Source organism: Athene noctua, chromosome 3 (assembly GCF_965140245.1).
Source record: "Athene noctua chromosome 3, bAthNoc1.hap1.1, whole genome shotgun sequence".
Lineage (NCBI taxonomy): Eukaryota > Metazoa > Chordata > Aves > Strigiformes > Strigidae > Athene > Athene noctua.
The window spans coordinates 32,758,480-32,773,249 of NC_134039.1; the positions used below are offsets into that span (position 1 = coordinate 32,758,480).

The 14,770-nt window shown below is 43.6% G+C and overlaps 1 protein-coding gene across 1 annotated transcript in view; it reads left to right on the forward strand.

Moving 5' to 3' along the window:
• Positions 1-14,770, forward strand: part of GRIN2B (glutamate ionotropic receptor NMDA type subunit 2B) — a 207,041-nt gene that overhangs the window by 126,055 nt on the left and 66,216 nt on the right. Inside the window, exon 5 of the mRNA XM_074901403.1 lies at positions 3,424-3,538. Coding sequence (XP_074757504.1) covers positions 3,424-3,538 — 115 coding nt within the window. The remainder of the gene's footprint in view (positions 1-3,423; positions 3,539-14,770) is intronic.

The window sequence follows — 14,770 nt, forward strand, 5'->3', positions numbered from 1 at the left end:
ATGTTACCCAACGGTCAGAGCATAGGCTGGGGAGTCGGGTCCCCCCTAAGTCTGATATACTTTGTACACAAGGACATGTCACTTCCTTCTCTGTGCCTGCTTGCTTGTCTGTACCACTGGGCTCACAATGTCAGCCTGTTTTCACAGCGTTGTGTGTGTTTTGCTTCCACACGGCTGAGTTTGGGTATTGTAACTGCTGAATCTCCACTGGGCTGGGGAAGAATCTTGACTCTCCTGTGCTCGCATCGAGCAGCTCCAGAAATGCCCACATAAGCAAAATTCTTTGCTGAAAGGTGTTTCTAACAAAGTAAATTAAATTTCCTGTGTCTGCCCCCCCTATGCCCCCTTTCTCTTTCTCTCTCTATCTTGGAGTCCAAACCATCCAGGGAATCATGAATTAAACCTTTTACAGGCAGTTTCATCTTGGGTTACCTCACCTGCATGCACAGCCTGCTGTCCTTGTTTTGTGCCCCTGTTGCAGCTGGTGGCTCTCAGTGCAGACATGCTAGGGAGTCTCCCAGCCCCCTGGTTGCTTGTTTGGGGACTGGAGTGTGTGTAGGCTTTAGGGAGGAAACAAGTCGCCCTGGTCAGGCAGGCAGCAGTAGTGTTGGTGTACCAGGGCAGCTCTGCTGCTGAAGAGGATGACTGTCTCTGTGGTAGCGGTGGAGAGGGCAGAGCCACTCAAGTGTGGCTGCCTTGCAGCATGCTGCTGACTTGGCCTGCCAAGGAGTCCTTCAAGCCCTGATGCTTTGTTACGCAGGAGTCCCCTTGCTCAGTGCACCCAAGAAAGTGCCGCAGCTACCCACGAGCTGCTTTCACCCTGCATCCCTGTGTAGGTGATAAGACCCAGCAAGCCACAGGAGTGCAGGGAAAGCTGTGGGGGGAGCTGCTTCTGCACTGTTCCTGCAAACTTTTGTAAACATGTTGCTAATGGATTCGAGAGCAAACCCTCTGAAGAGTTATTGTGCCAAATTTGGAGACTAATTTCAGTTATTAAGGTGCGAAGCCAGGGATTTTAGTGCCACTTTAAGTGTAAATCTCAAGGCACCTCCAAGGATTGGAGTCACTGATGATCCTTTCTTGATTATTATTAATGGTTCTAATCTTTCCGGTGGAAAACAAACAGAAATGACACCCTCTTGTGTCATATCTGTTGCTGATTTCTGTGAACTCTTCTTGTCAGGCTGTGCAAGGGAGATTCCCACAATGGCATCATTCTCAGGTGGGAGGGGAAAGAGGGCTGAGAACTGTTTAATATTTCAGGCTGTTTAATTAGATGTTGGCACTGCTTTCTAACTACTGACATATGAAGCTGCAACTCCCATCAGGCTAATGGCATCCTCATCTTCTTGGAGCCTTGCTTTGTCTTTACTCTGGTGGCTAGTGCAGAGAAGTAATGAAATGGGTGTAGCTGTAATCTTGGCCCACAGCAAGGTCTTTCCCACCACCAGAGCCTTACATATGTGTGGTAGGCTGCACACACCCAGCAAGTGTCTGTGCCTGGCGTAACTCAGTACCAGAGCAATGCAAACATCTGGGAAAGAAATGCCAGAAAAGAAGCATGTATGGTTCTGATACGGGATGTTTTACACCATTAAGAACAATTGCGTGGCTAAGATTTTCCATGTGACTCATGTTTTGGGGTTCTTTCAGTGTTTGGGTGATGAAAAAGTCCAGCTTTTAGAAAATAACAAATGGTCTGCCTTTGAAAATCATCCTGTGGCAAATGTTTCACACTGAGTTCTCTCATGGCTGTTTCCATGAATGCATTCATTCCCCTGAAGGTCACAACATGAAACAAGTATGGAATTTCCTTTAGAAGTAAACATAATTGATGATTGCACTTGGTAATGGAGAATTAGTGGATGAGTTTGATTGATTAATGGAGTTAGGACAAAAAGGTTTGGGAAAAGGAAGAAGGTAAAATCATGACCTGTTTTTTTTATTTGTTTGAAGAAGTTTCTCTGTTACAAATACTTTCATTAAATTAGAAGGGAGTTCTCTGTGTGCAGGTAGTGGGAAAGTGTGAAGCCTGTTTTTCTTGAAGTTGGTTCAAATTGAGTTTAAAAGTACAAACTGAAGCTGAATATCAGGAAATGTTTCCTGGTGTCATGGTGTAATAGAGCAGAAGAACCTCTCACATCTGTAATGAAAGTGTTGCTTGTGTAATTTGTAGGAGAACCAGGCAAAGCACAGGAGGGCAGAATCCTGGGGCTAGCCCTGCAGGCAGCTTGGTCACCTCTGCCTCTCATGGTGATATGATGCTACTGGTGCCAGAGAGGGTGTATAAAGGCAAAATCTACTTCATGCAACAGGATTGTGAATTGAAGTGAAATATATGAACAGGGAAAACTGTCAGAGTGCCATGGAAATGTCATATAAAGCACTGAACTGTGAAATATGTATTTGTCTCCTCCTCTTCCACACAGTGTCATTCGGGATGGTCTGACAGTTAAGAAAACAAAAGACTTGATTCTCATTTACAGCAATATCACTTTCACATGCTCTTACAATACAGGGAGGCCTTGGAATGAGTGTAGCTGTAATCTCAATCTGTTTAAAGGTCTTCCCTGCTGCCAGATTTGAGTGAAGAGGCCTTAGGATAAACAAGATTGAAGCCCAGACTGTTTAATAGTCCATTTGTACAGCTGACATGAGATGCCCCAAAGGAGGGTGCCTTGCACAGAAGTGACAGGACCTTTCCAGACAAAGAGAATCATTAACGTTGGCTGTGGGGATTTGCAGGCCTGATCACCCTTTTTTTTGGATCTTGCTGGGTGTAAGGCATGACTCTGACCATAGGGAAAAGGACTTTCACTGGGCTATCTCAAAATCCACTGTCCCCATTCCTAAGATACTTCAGACAATTGCTTTGAGCCCTGCAAGGCGTGCTGGCTCTGATAGGGATGGAGCTTCTCGCAGGTGCACTGCTCGTTACTCTGCTCTCTGCAGCTTCCCTTATTATTGTCTCTATATTTGGGCTGGGGCGAGGCTGTCTCACTGCTTCACCTGGAGGCCATCGCTGTCCCCAGATGACATGTGAAATTCCTTTTGGAGAGTGAGCAAAGTGTAGGCTGTGGAGTGTGTTTACACGGCTAATTACTATGGATCCCTCTGCCCTTTGTGGTCAGGGGAAGGACTGTGGGCACATGTGTGTGTATGAGACTTATGTATGCTTTCAGCAATCCATAGAGAGCCAACAATGGGACATCGCTTCCCTCTCTCCACCACAAAATAGGAGCAATTGCCTTGCATTGCCTGATTGTCCCGATTCCTGGAGTAATTGTTCTGTTTCCTCCACACCCTTCCTCTTAGATTCTCCATTGTTTGCATTGTGCTTGTACTATCCCGGCTTAATCTCTGCAGGGGGAAGGCAGGCTCCCAAGTGTTAACATTCTCCTTGCTCTTTTTTGTCTCCTGCAGGTACCTGATCAATGTCACCTTTGAAGGCAGGAATTTGTCGTTCAGTGAAGATGGATACCAGATGCATCCCAAGCTGGTGATCATCCTTCTGACCAAGGAGAGGAAGTGGGAGAGGGTAGGACATCTTTGGTAATTCTTAAACTGTGTCAATGAAGAGGATAGAGGAAGGCTCCAGGCAAATAATCTCCCCTACCTTTCTGTACTTCTTATCAAGGGCTGGCAAACTCCTGCTTGCATCCTGGACCACTGGTATCTCCAGTACCCAGGCTGCTGTCTTCTCCATGCAGGATGCCATTACATTCTTCCATTAGCGTGCATAAAAAAATTCATCAGCTTCACTTCTGTAACCTCTGAACAAAAGCTTTCCTGCCTTTCAGAGAAGAGACTTCCTCTGTGCCATGGATTTCAATGGCAGACACAGAAAATATTTCTCTGCATGGCTTGGGGGCAGTGAAGTTCCATATGCTAAACAACTGAGCTACAGCCACACTTAGTAATATATGCCAGTGTTAACTGTACTTGATATATCTGGCCAGTGTCATTTGCAATAGGATGGTGCATCAAGTAGGATGTGTACATCAGATCGTATTGAGTTGTTCAAGGACCCAAATTTGCATATTTCTGAATAATTTGCATGTAACTCAAAGCACCATTTTAGAAATGGTGTGGATTTCTGTGCTAGTGCAAATCTTTGGTTCATTTCACCTCCCACATAAATGTCAGTGGTCCAGGCTTGGAACAAGCACTCCCAAAGGATTTGAATTGAAGTAGAGGGGGTAGTTTGAGGGCTAAGAAAATAAGATATAGAAAAGTGATGAGATGAGAAGTCAGAGTGAAAGCAAGGGGAATTCAGCAGACAACTCAATAGATATGAATGCAGAGCTTGGTCTGGGTGCAATCATGTGTATGGCTTAGAAAAAACGGCCCTTTGCCCCACCAGGCATAGAAAGCCTTCTCTCCTTGGCTGCTTGTTCTCTACATGAACTTGGAAGAGGCCTGCATGGACAAAGCCAGGAAGAAATTCCTGGGGAAATGAGAATGAAATAGCGAGCTGTCAGGAGAAGTGCGTTTAGAAGAGGGCTGGAGGAATAACTTTTGAAGCAGGCAGAAGAGCCTGGCAGGCACTAAGGTCTCCCAGTAGTTGCAGGAGTTTGGGGGAGAGAGTGAAAGATCCCCGCTTGTGCCTGGTTTCCAGGAAGACCCATCAACCTCATGGTTTTGGCACACTGCAGACCAGGTATATGGTCTGCAAGAATCAGCAGAGGTCTCAGTGGGACGGGAGTCTGGGGTAATGTATGGCATGGCATCAGCATGTGTGGACAACTCTTGGACATGTTTGGAGGCAGACTGACTGGATATTGCACAGGGGGTGGGCAGACAAAGCTCAGGTTGCAGAGACCTCACATCAGGCTCTGTCCATTACACTTCACTGAAGCCCACCAGGCAAAATCTAGGAGGATTTATGCCTAGCTGGCACCAAATTTTTTTCTTACAGAAAACTCACTTGTCAGAACACTAAAACAAGGCAGTAGCAGCATGAATCCTGCTAGGGATTATTAGCAGGGTTGACTGTGGGTAATCTGTTGCTGGAATGCTTTGCAGGCTCGGAGGAGGCACAGCTAAATGCAATCCCGTTTTTATCCTGCTTGTCACATGCATTATACTGTCTCACCCTCACTGAGGGCTTGGGGGCTACCATGGGCAGTAAGAGTGTTATTCAGTCTCTAAGAGAATATCCATGGTCTCTCAGAGGAGCCAGACAAATAGTGGAAGATGAGCTGGAATGTTGGGTTTAGACCTAGGACCTGCTTGAACCTTGCTGTCTGTGGGGACTGCTTGATGCCCATTAAACCAGAACAGTTCTTTGTTTCATAGGAGCTGAGGCTGGATTGAAATGAGACTATGATGAACCATGGAATTAGTGGTATGAAAAGCCCACAGTGCTTCCTGAACACAAATGTTTTACCTTGAAGTGGGTGTCTCACTCAGTGGAAAGATCAGATTATTATAATCATACTCTGATCTGTTTGAGTTTTACACTGACAGGTTCTTCCTTGAAAACACAGAAGTCATCTCCAACAAGCATTGATCACAGAAAAATACCTTTCATTCCTGGAACTTAAACTCTTTTTCTTAATTTTCTCCATTCAGTGGAAATGCAAACATTAAAATATAAGGATGAAACAGATTTCTTCGTGGCAAAGATCATAATTTTATTCCGTGCTTGCATAAAGTCAGGCAAAGCAGAGTGCTGGCCCTTAACAGCAGCTCCCAGGCAATGTCACAATGCAAGCCATAAATTATTCATAGATTATTATCACACAATCACAATACCTTTGTAAATGCATTGCTTTGCAGTGCAAAATTGTCCGAAGTCTTACTAATTTTTGCTAAATTAGCAAGGTGCTTTGTCCTGGCAACTTCTGGGCAATATATAGAAGAAACTGTGCAAAGTGCAGGAGAATTTCCAAGTCAAACACTCAGGCTGTAGGAGAGGAGAGATGAAAGGCTGCATGAGAAACACTGATTCAGTCCACTTCTGTGCATTCACTATTGCTCAGTCTTTAATTACATTGCTGCACACTTTTATCCATAATCAGATGCTGTGCCTGGAAGGAACATCGAGAGGTCATTTAGTCCCTCCCTGTGCCTAAGGGAGGGATCAACTAGACTGAAATTATTCCTGACAGATGTGTGTCTCACCTGTTCTGCGAGTCCTTCGATGCTAGAAACGCCATGAAATCCTGAGTCAATCTCTTCCATGGCTTCTTTCTCCTTACCCTGAAAAGTTTTTCTGATGTCTAACCTAGATTTCCTGGCTGCAGTTTAAGCCCATTACTACTTGGCATCTCCCTAGTTGGACATAGAGAATCATCTACTCTCTTCCTCTTTTTATCTTCCTTATGTATGTTTGAAGGCTTCTAGTCTCCCAGTCATCTCTGCTGTAGATTAAACAAGGATTTGTTCAGTCTCTCTTGGCAGATCATGTTTTTTAGCTTTCTGATAATTTTTATTAGTCTCCTCTGGATTGAGTGACACAGTTTGCTGCTGTGTACAGCTTGGTGCAGTTGATTCTTGAAAGATGGCAAGTAGATTGTGAGGACTACATCTCATGGGGCATATATATATATATGTATATATGAAGAAGTGTTTTAAAACAGGTGCGAAGCCTTCCATTTTCTGAGTAGCAAAGATGCAGACAGTGACTGAATAACTTCAGGCTTTCAGGTCTGTGAAATTTTTTGAGATTTTGATTTTTCATCCCGATTTGAGAAGAAGTATCTTCAAAACCTCACCAGGTATTTCAGAACAGGAGTTCATTTTCCAGAAGACCTACAGCTGTCCCCAGACTCTGATGATGATAAATCTCTTCCAGTGTCCTTCAGGCAGACTGAAGCCTTGTAGGGCTGATAATCATGAAATAACGTGTAGAGCAACCACTTTCTGGAAAGGGGCAGTAATCTGAGTTTTTCTGCTCTTGTAGCCATAGGTAACAATTCCTCTGGTGATAAGCAGATAGGCTGCATTTCATCCACTTCTTTGTTCTCTGCTCCTTAGGGGCAGAAGGCTGCATGCCTTTCCTCACTACCTTTTAATTATCTAGTTAGTAAAGCTCTTTCTTTCACTGGCCAGACCGCCTAGGTGTGTTTTGGGTGCCTAGATACCCCTGTTGAATTTATCATAGAGGGGCAGGTATGCAGATGGAGGTGGTAAAGGAGGTCCACCCGTATGCCCCATGAAGGGCCCTGCCTCAGTGCAGCAATGAGCTGGGGCCAGAGGTCTTGCAAGGTGAGCCAGAGGATTGGTACTACACTAGGTTTTGTGTCTGTGAGTTGTGTGTTGGAAGAGTTTTCATCCAGCTTTTTTCTTTACTTTACTGATTGTCTGTCTCCTCTGCTCTGCTACAATCCCACATATGATGAGAATTTATTTCTGGGTTCATGATCCCTTCATGAGAGCTGGCAAGTGCTGCTCTCCACCTCTTGCTCACATCCACCTTCCTTGCTGAGGTAGGGCACAACAGTCCTGTTCCATTAGCTCCCAGCTCCTTCTGTCTGCTGCCTCACTTTCCCCCAGCAAAACTGGGGATGACACAAACATTACTATCCCTGAGGCCCTCTTTGGCATTCTTCCTCTTTAATTTCTAGTTAGTTTTTCATCACTTCTATTACTAGGTTGTTCTCAGCCTCTCCCTTTGACTGATGTTTCTCTGCCTCTTCCCTTAGGTGTGTCACTGGGGATTCAGAGCACCTTTCCATGCAGCTCATGACAGCAACATCTTGTGCCACCCCACAGAGTCATTTGATTGCAGGCTCCCTGGAGCATCTCTTACCATGCATGCTCCGGTGACTCCTGCTCCTGGCTGGATGAGCAAAGCCCCAGGTGATGGGTTTTGTCAGGGTGCCACTACAAGCCATCTTAATGGGGGACAGATGGGAAACTTATGCTGAGAGATTCATTCTCCCTGCTGCATGTGCTAATCCTCTGCCCCTATCAACCCTCACTCCCCTCAGCAGATAAAATGTTTGCCTGCTGCTGCTCCTATAATTATCATTGTTTGACTTTTGAACTCCTGAAAATCAATTAGCAGCATCTGTTCTGCTTCTTCTAGCCATCGATGTGGCCATGATTACAGATTCACAGACAGGCTACTCAGACTGTTCTCCTACACTATTGCACACATTAGTACTCCCTGGAAATGAGGCCATTTGCTGTGGCATGCTGTCAGCTGCCTCTGTGACTGTAGATTTCCTGTACACCCTCATGCTGAAATAGGGTGAAAAATGGTCCCACTGCTCTCTGCCGCATGGTCAGATATGTTCAGTCTTGAATGTAGAACACATAAGGTGAGTTAGTGAACTTGTGTGACACTGTCCCCTGCTTGGGACAGAGCAATGTCAGGCCCTTTCGTGATTGGGAAAGATTCCCTTGGGATGTGGGAAGGAGCTACAGAAAAAGATTCAGAAAAGAAAAATCAAAAAATAAGGGGTTTTTTATCTAAAAAAAAGAGGAAGGAGGAACAAGGTAAGTCTTTGGACATCTAAATCATTGTTGAAGAAAGGACATTATGGTCAGTTGCTTTTTATGTCCACAGTAAACAGAAAAAAGAAATCTTGCTAAATTTTCAAGCAGAAAGATTTTGGTTAGATATGTAGGGAGCTGTCTAATTGTTAGCATGGTGAGACATGGTGTGGCTCATTTGCTGGTGAGGCTCATTTTCTGGAGGACACATAGAAAAATACCCAGCAGCACAGGATCTAAATCTATCTTTTCCTGCCTCAGAGCTGGTGGATGCTCTAAGGGATCTCTTATGGTTCTCTGCCAGCCTACATTTCTGTGATTAGATGAAAAAGATGAACCTAAAGTGTCTCATAAGAGACCACTTATTTGATAAGAAAGAAAAACTGGGTTATGGACAAGCTTGTCAGCAAAAGCTTTAAGCCTGGTCCAGTGAAGACATTTCTACAAGCTTCCACCATGTACCTTTTGTATGAGCAGGCAGTTGGCCTATGAAGGCTATTGTGGATGGATACAAACAAAAGCCCTTGTGGAGGTACTAGTCACCTCCTGCAGTCTGCAGCTTTGGAGGGCTGATGAACACCACAGAGATGCTGAAGAGGCTGTAGCTTCTGATAATGATGCAGCCTTCAGGCCTGGTCTCAAGTCTTTCTGTGCATTAAAGGAAATATTCACTGTCATTTCTTTGTGTGCTACAATGTCCCAGTGACAGAAATAACAGGATGGGAGAAGAGGACTGAAAATCTGATCAGTATTCTTGGCTTTTAGTAAGGATCTGTGTGGTACTGGCCACTCCACGAAGAACTAATATGAATCACATACCTGTTACGTTTCCCAACAGAAGGAGGGATTTAGATTATTTATTTAATTTGCTGAAGAAGGCTCTTTAAAAATAAGAGAGGAACAAGAATCCAAGCATTTTCTCTGAAGAACTTCCCTGCCTTTGGAAAGATGACTAGACCGTTTGAGACAGTTTCCTCTTTGTGTTGTCTGGTGCCCACCTGAGCAAGCCTTTCTGATTACTTACACATGCATGCACAGGTATGCTTGCCTCCCTGAGGTGGAATTTGTCGCCTTTGGTCAGGTTCTGCTCTATGTGTGGAGTTTTGGCACCTTGACAGCATGTCAAGGGACTTCAGAGAGAAAATGCTTTTTATCCCACTGACTCCTTTTACTGTGAGAGGAGAGATTGGATTGTTTTTGCCAATCAATCTTGTTTTGCTAATTTCCCTGTGTACATGGGGATTTATGACTCATTGTCCCTGAGGAGAAATGGCATAGGAGTTTGTTTAAACCTGCTCAGAGTTAGTGACTGATTCTGTTCCCATAGAACCAGTTTTTAGGATACAGCTTCACTTAGGGGAGATGAGCCATTCTGGATTTAAACACATATGGCTAAAATTAGAATGGGAGTCTGCAAATACATTTCCTGTCTTATTTGTAAAATGTTCTTTCTGGACATTTCTCTAAGAGACTGTATTTTCTCGAATCCCTTGCTTCTCATTAGACAGCAGCCTTGCATCAAAGAATACGTATTTTATAGATACCCTACTCCCAAGTGAGTGTCCCTTAGATACCTGATCTAGGTCACATCTGATGGCTCTGTTGATGACCCTCATTACATCAAACAAACAAATGGCTTTATTTGTGCACCTATGCTGCATTCAGTGTCAGGATTTGGCTTGGCTTCTCACAGTTGTCCAGGGTGTAACTGTATGTATTTGTGGCTAATGATGGCCATGTTAATCTTACACTGACTCCTAAGGAGAAGGGCAGATGCAAGCTTTCCTTATCAGGTAAGAAATGGACCGCTCTTCCTGAAAAAGCCTCCTACGTAAATCTTGTGGACATGCTGATCAAATAGTATCTTTGCTGACTGATCGTATCACACCATTAGATTAGATTACTGCATCCTGCAGTAATGAGCTAGTTCATCTCTTTGACCAAAGAGGACACTAGCTGGATGTCTCCTCCTAACCACTGTATATTATGTATAAGCTGTATGCTCTCTTTACCTCTTGCTGAAGTGGTTCCTGACTTTGTTTGCTTGAATTTTGGACTGTATTTGTATGATTCATGAGCCTGCAGAAAAATATTCTGGCTCTTCTCCACCAGGCCCTACTCCTTGGTTACCAGAGGGAATTCTTACATTGAAACAATGACAGCTTCTTGGAGAGACTTTGTCCTCTAATGCAAATCAGATACTGGAAAATCTGGAGATCTTTATTAAGCCCAGGCTGTAGTTAGAATGCCTCCTACCATTTCCATGCTGGTGTAGCTGATGAGGGTGATGGTAACCATCTGACCCTTACTGGGGTTGACAACCTGACTCTTTGGACAGGACAACCCTGAGGACTGTGCCCAGTGTACTAATGTGGTAACACGATCCAGCCACGGGAGAAGACTGCTCTTGTTTGTTTGCATTCTGGATGAGAGCTCTAGTCTGGGGCTTTCTTCCAGCTGGCTTGCCTATGCCATACAGCAAGGGGGGGGGTCACTGTTCCCCCTTGCCACATGTACATGCAGTCACTTCTTGCGTGTCATCATTGCTGTCCCCAGCATCCAGTTATTGACTGGGGACTGCTTTCCAGGGAGCTGTGTGAACGCTAACCAGAAAAGTGGCTCCTGCTCCAAAGAGGTTGCACTTTAATTAGAAGACAAAAGACAGCAGATGGGTACAGATGGACCAACGGGGGAGTACAAAGGAACAATCAGACAACATTAGTCAGCATGGTAGGCAGCAGGCTTTACACACCAACTGCCTAACTCTCGTGAAGGCTTTGATAAGCAGGGGAGAATTATAACTATCTTTGTGCAAGCTTATGGGGTCCTCATTGTGAGTGTGAAGGGCAGATGGGAAAAAGCTTTTGTGTGCTTGTAGAGCTATGGTTGAGAAGGTGCAACACCTCTTCTTAACATCCAAGGGGATAATCCTAACTTTACAGAGAACAAAAAAACCCACCTGTGGTAAGACTACATCTTGCAGTGCAGTACCATCTCTCAGTGCAGGGCTCATGTGCTAGTGCCAGAGCCACGTAGCTTCTGGTTGAAAACCCTCTTGCTTACCACCAGCTTGGAGGTTTTCATGGCATGTCAGATGTTGCTGTATATCTGTGTCCCTTTCATTGTGAGCACTTAATTGATTGTGGGAATATGTTATCCCAGCATGTTGACAATAAACATCCATATCTTAATTCAGGTGATAGCTGAGCTGCTGTGGGAAGATGAGCTTTCAAGCATGGATAGAGTAATTAAATATTCCTATCACGATGCAGTATCAAAGATCCATCCTATCATCCCTGATCTGTCTACAGTATTCTCAAAGAACCAGGAGGGGGGGGGGGGGGGGGGGGAGTTGATTTGGTTAGAAATGAAAAAAATAAACATAGCTGTTGTTTTGTATTTTTTGGTGAATGAAAACAAATTCATATTTATTTTGAGTCCCCAAAAATGTTTTTCTGGCATGAAAAAAAAAAGCAGGTTATTTAAATGTAGTAAAAACGTATTGTAACATAGACCAGTTTTGATAGAAAAACGTCATGTGAAAATGAAATTTTCTAAAGCTTTCATTTTGTGCATTGCCATTTTTAAGCAAAGTATGTCATTGTGAAAAGCCTAAGTGATATATGCTGACATCCTAAGAATTTCCTCCCTTGCCCTCTCTTCAGACCAAAACTCTTCTCTAATTTCAATCTGAATACAAGAATTACTTTTTCCTCAAACTCCATTTGCAAGTGAACGGACTATTTATCAGCCCAACAGTAATTGCTCCAAATGTACTCCGTTCTGGACTGACATGGATAGGTTGTGTGTCCTGCAACACTGGATGGATACACAGAACAACAAACTTCACTTTCCTCTGCTTTGTCTCCAGACACATACTGGGAATCACTTCAGGGACTTCGCAGCAGCCAGCAACTGCACAGGTGTCCCCAGTACCATTGGAAGGGGCAGTCTATTTCCTATTGCTTTTGATGGCCAGACTATGCAATGAAAAGACAGCTGAGGAAGGCATGTGAATTTTGATGGCTTTAAGATTTGAAATTTGTGAAGAGATGAGGGCAGAGAGGGAACAGCTGACCAAACAGCGTCTGGAGAGAATGCTAGCATAGCTTCTGCTGAAGGAGGCTCACAGTGAATGAATGTGCCCCTGGTGCAGGAGAGTGTGTTCTCATCTGTTTAGTTGCATTTGCTTGAGAGACTCTGTCTCATACCAACAACGTCTTTGCTTGGTCTGTGAATACTTCACTTTTTCTATTTTTACATTTCTTGAATGTTAGTAACTGGAGGCTCTGTTCCCTCCATGGGGCTTGAGACAAGGGAGGTGCTGCTGTGCCCTCATCTTAATATTCATAGGACCCTATGTTTTTCTTTCGTATTTTTTTCTTTCTCTTATTCCTCTTCCCCATCTTTTTTTTTTTTGCTAGGGTTTTGGCAGTTTGCTTTTCCTGGAGCAGGAGTCTGGTCACAGTTGCTTCTGAATGCCTTTGAAATAAATTTTTCTTAATATAAAATTACTCAGACTTCTTTTCAGTAAGGAATAGCTTGTTTCTTGTGTCTTTGGCCTGGTTTTTCTCCTCTGGTGTTGGTTTTGGCCAGCATTTCTGTGCCTGGTTCTCACACGCTCCTTGCTTTGGGTTTGAATCCTGATTGTGCGTGGTTGACTTGGCTTGATGCTGACCTGCATCTTGGCAGTATTTTTTACTAGACCAAGACAGTCTTTTTCCCTGTGTTTTTCTCTGAACTGTTATGTGTTAACTTCTCTCTGCTGCTTTTCAAAGGTATCTCAGTGTTAAAACTGTGGTTATCACTGGAGCTACTGTGTGCTTGAGTTACTCTCACTGCTCATGAACTCTGGCATGCGTTTAGTGTCATTGATTTGAGCGTACAATATGTTTAGCATCATTTGTTTTCCCTCTGCCTGAACTGTGTTTTCCACAAGTCTGTAATTTCTTCAGACTGCCTTTGGTAACTTTAGATCCCAGCACTCACTCTTACGTTGCCTCATAGTGGCATCTGAGTTTCTGTCCTTTTGGCCTTTCTTCCTCATGAAGGGTCTGGCATTTATTGACCTGGGTTTATTTCTAAAGTGTGCTGGGGGTTGTGCTGACTTCTACTGAGTCAGCAGTTTGCCAGGCTTATTTAATTTCTTCTGCCAGGCTAGCTGCATTCTGCAGTGTCTCCCACCATGCCAAGCCTGGAAGATTGTTTGACAGGCTTTTTCTTATTCCTTTTTAAGCTTTTGACTTTGTCTCCATTTTGTGTGACAGTTTCTGGTGCTTGTTTCCCTTAGGTTTATTTCCTCGGTTCCTGTACATGATAATGACTTACATTTCTATTGTTCCATCCTTCGAGAAGGATCCTAAGCACTTTGCAAAATTAACATACAGGCAATATTTCACTATGAGTAACGTTCAACCGCTCATGTGGTGGAATGGTGTTAGGCTATTTAACGATGCAAAGCAGCGCTCACACAGCTGTGTAGGGTAAGAAAGGGGAATCTCAAATGGAAGGAGGTGAGGGATTTTTAATTGGACTCTGGCCAGTTTTGGTCTCTGAAATCTGTTTTTGGGGAAAATGACATGGATCATTAAAGACCAGGACTGGTAAGGTCTGTGTTCTTCCCTTTCCAGATGATAATGCCTGAGCCTCAGAAATATGGTGGGAGGAACAAAGAAGTCTGTGAAAAAACATAGTTCAGGATCTATGAAAATAATTAATTTTGGTCAGATATGGAGGATTTATTTTGGAAGTTTTATTACTGTAAATGAAAACTGGCATTTTGGTGTTTTCATGTAGACTCACAAAAGCCTTTAGATGTCATTCACAGGTGACATGGAGGAGGAAATAGCAGCATCTTCCCTCAGATCGCAGAGCCTTGTTAGCCAGTTGGTGAGGACAGACTCTTAGGCAATAGCAAAACTGAATTCAAATCCCTTCTGTCTGACAGAACGGAGGTTTAAGTTGTGATCTCTGTCACACCTCAAGAGAGAGGTCTAACCGTTGGGACTGGGATTTTTAAATTTTTTTTTTTTTTTTTTTAATTGAAACTCCTTTGACACTGAGTACTTGAAGTGTCTTTGCAGATGTTTGTTTGGGTCCAAATTTCCATCACTTTTATTAATCATGTCTGATAAAGAACATGATGTTTGTGTGTGTGTTGAATGGACAAATTGGATTACTAGAAAATTTCGAAGAGCAAACAAACCTGGGTTTAGATTGAAGCATTACCTTTAATTATATTTTTTCCTGTATTGTTCAGACCTTGCTTTGAAAAATCATTTTTTGCATAGCTTAATCAGAACACTACTTTGGTCAGTGCAGGGTT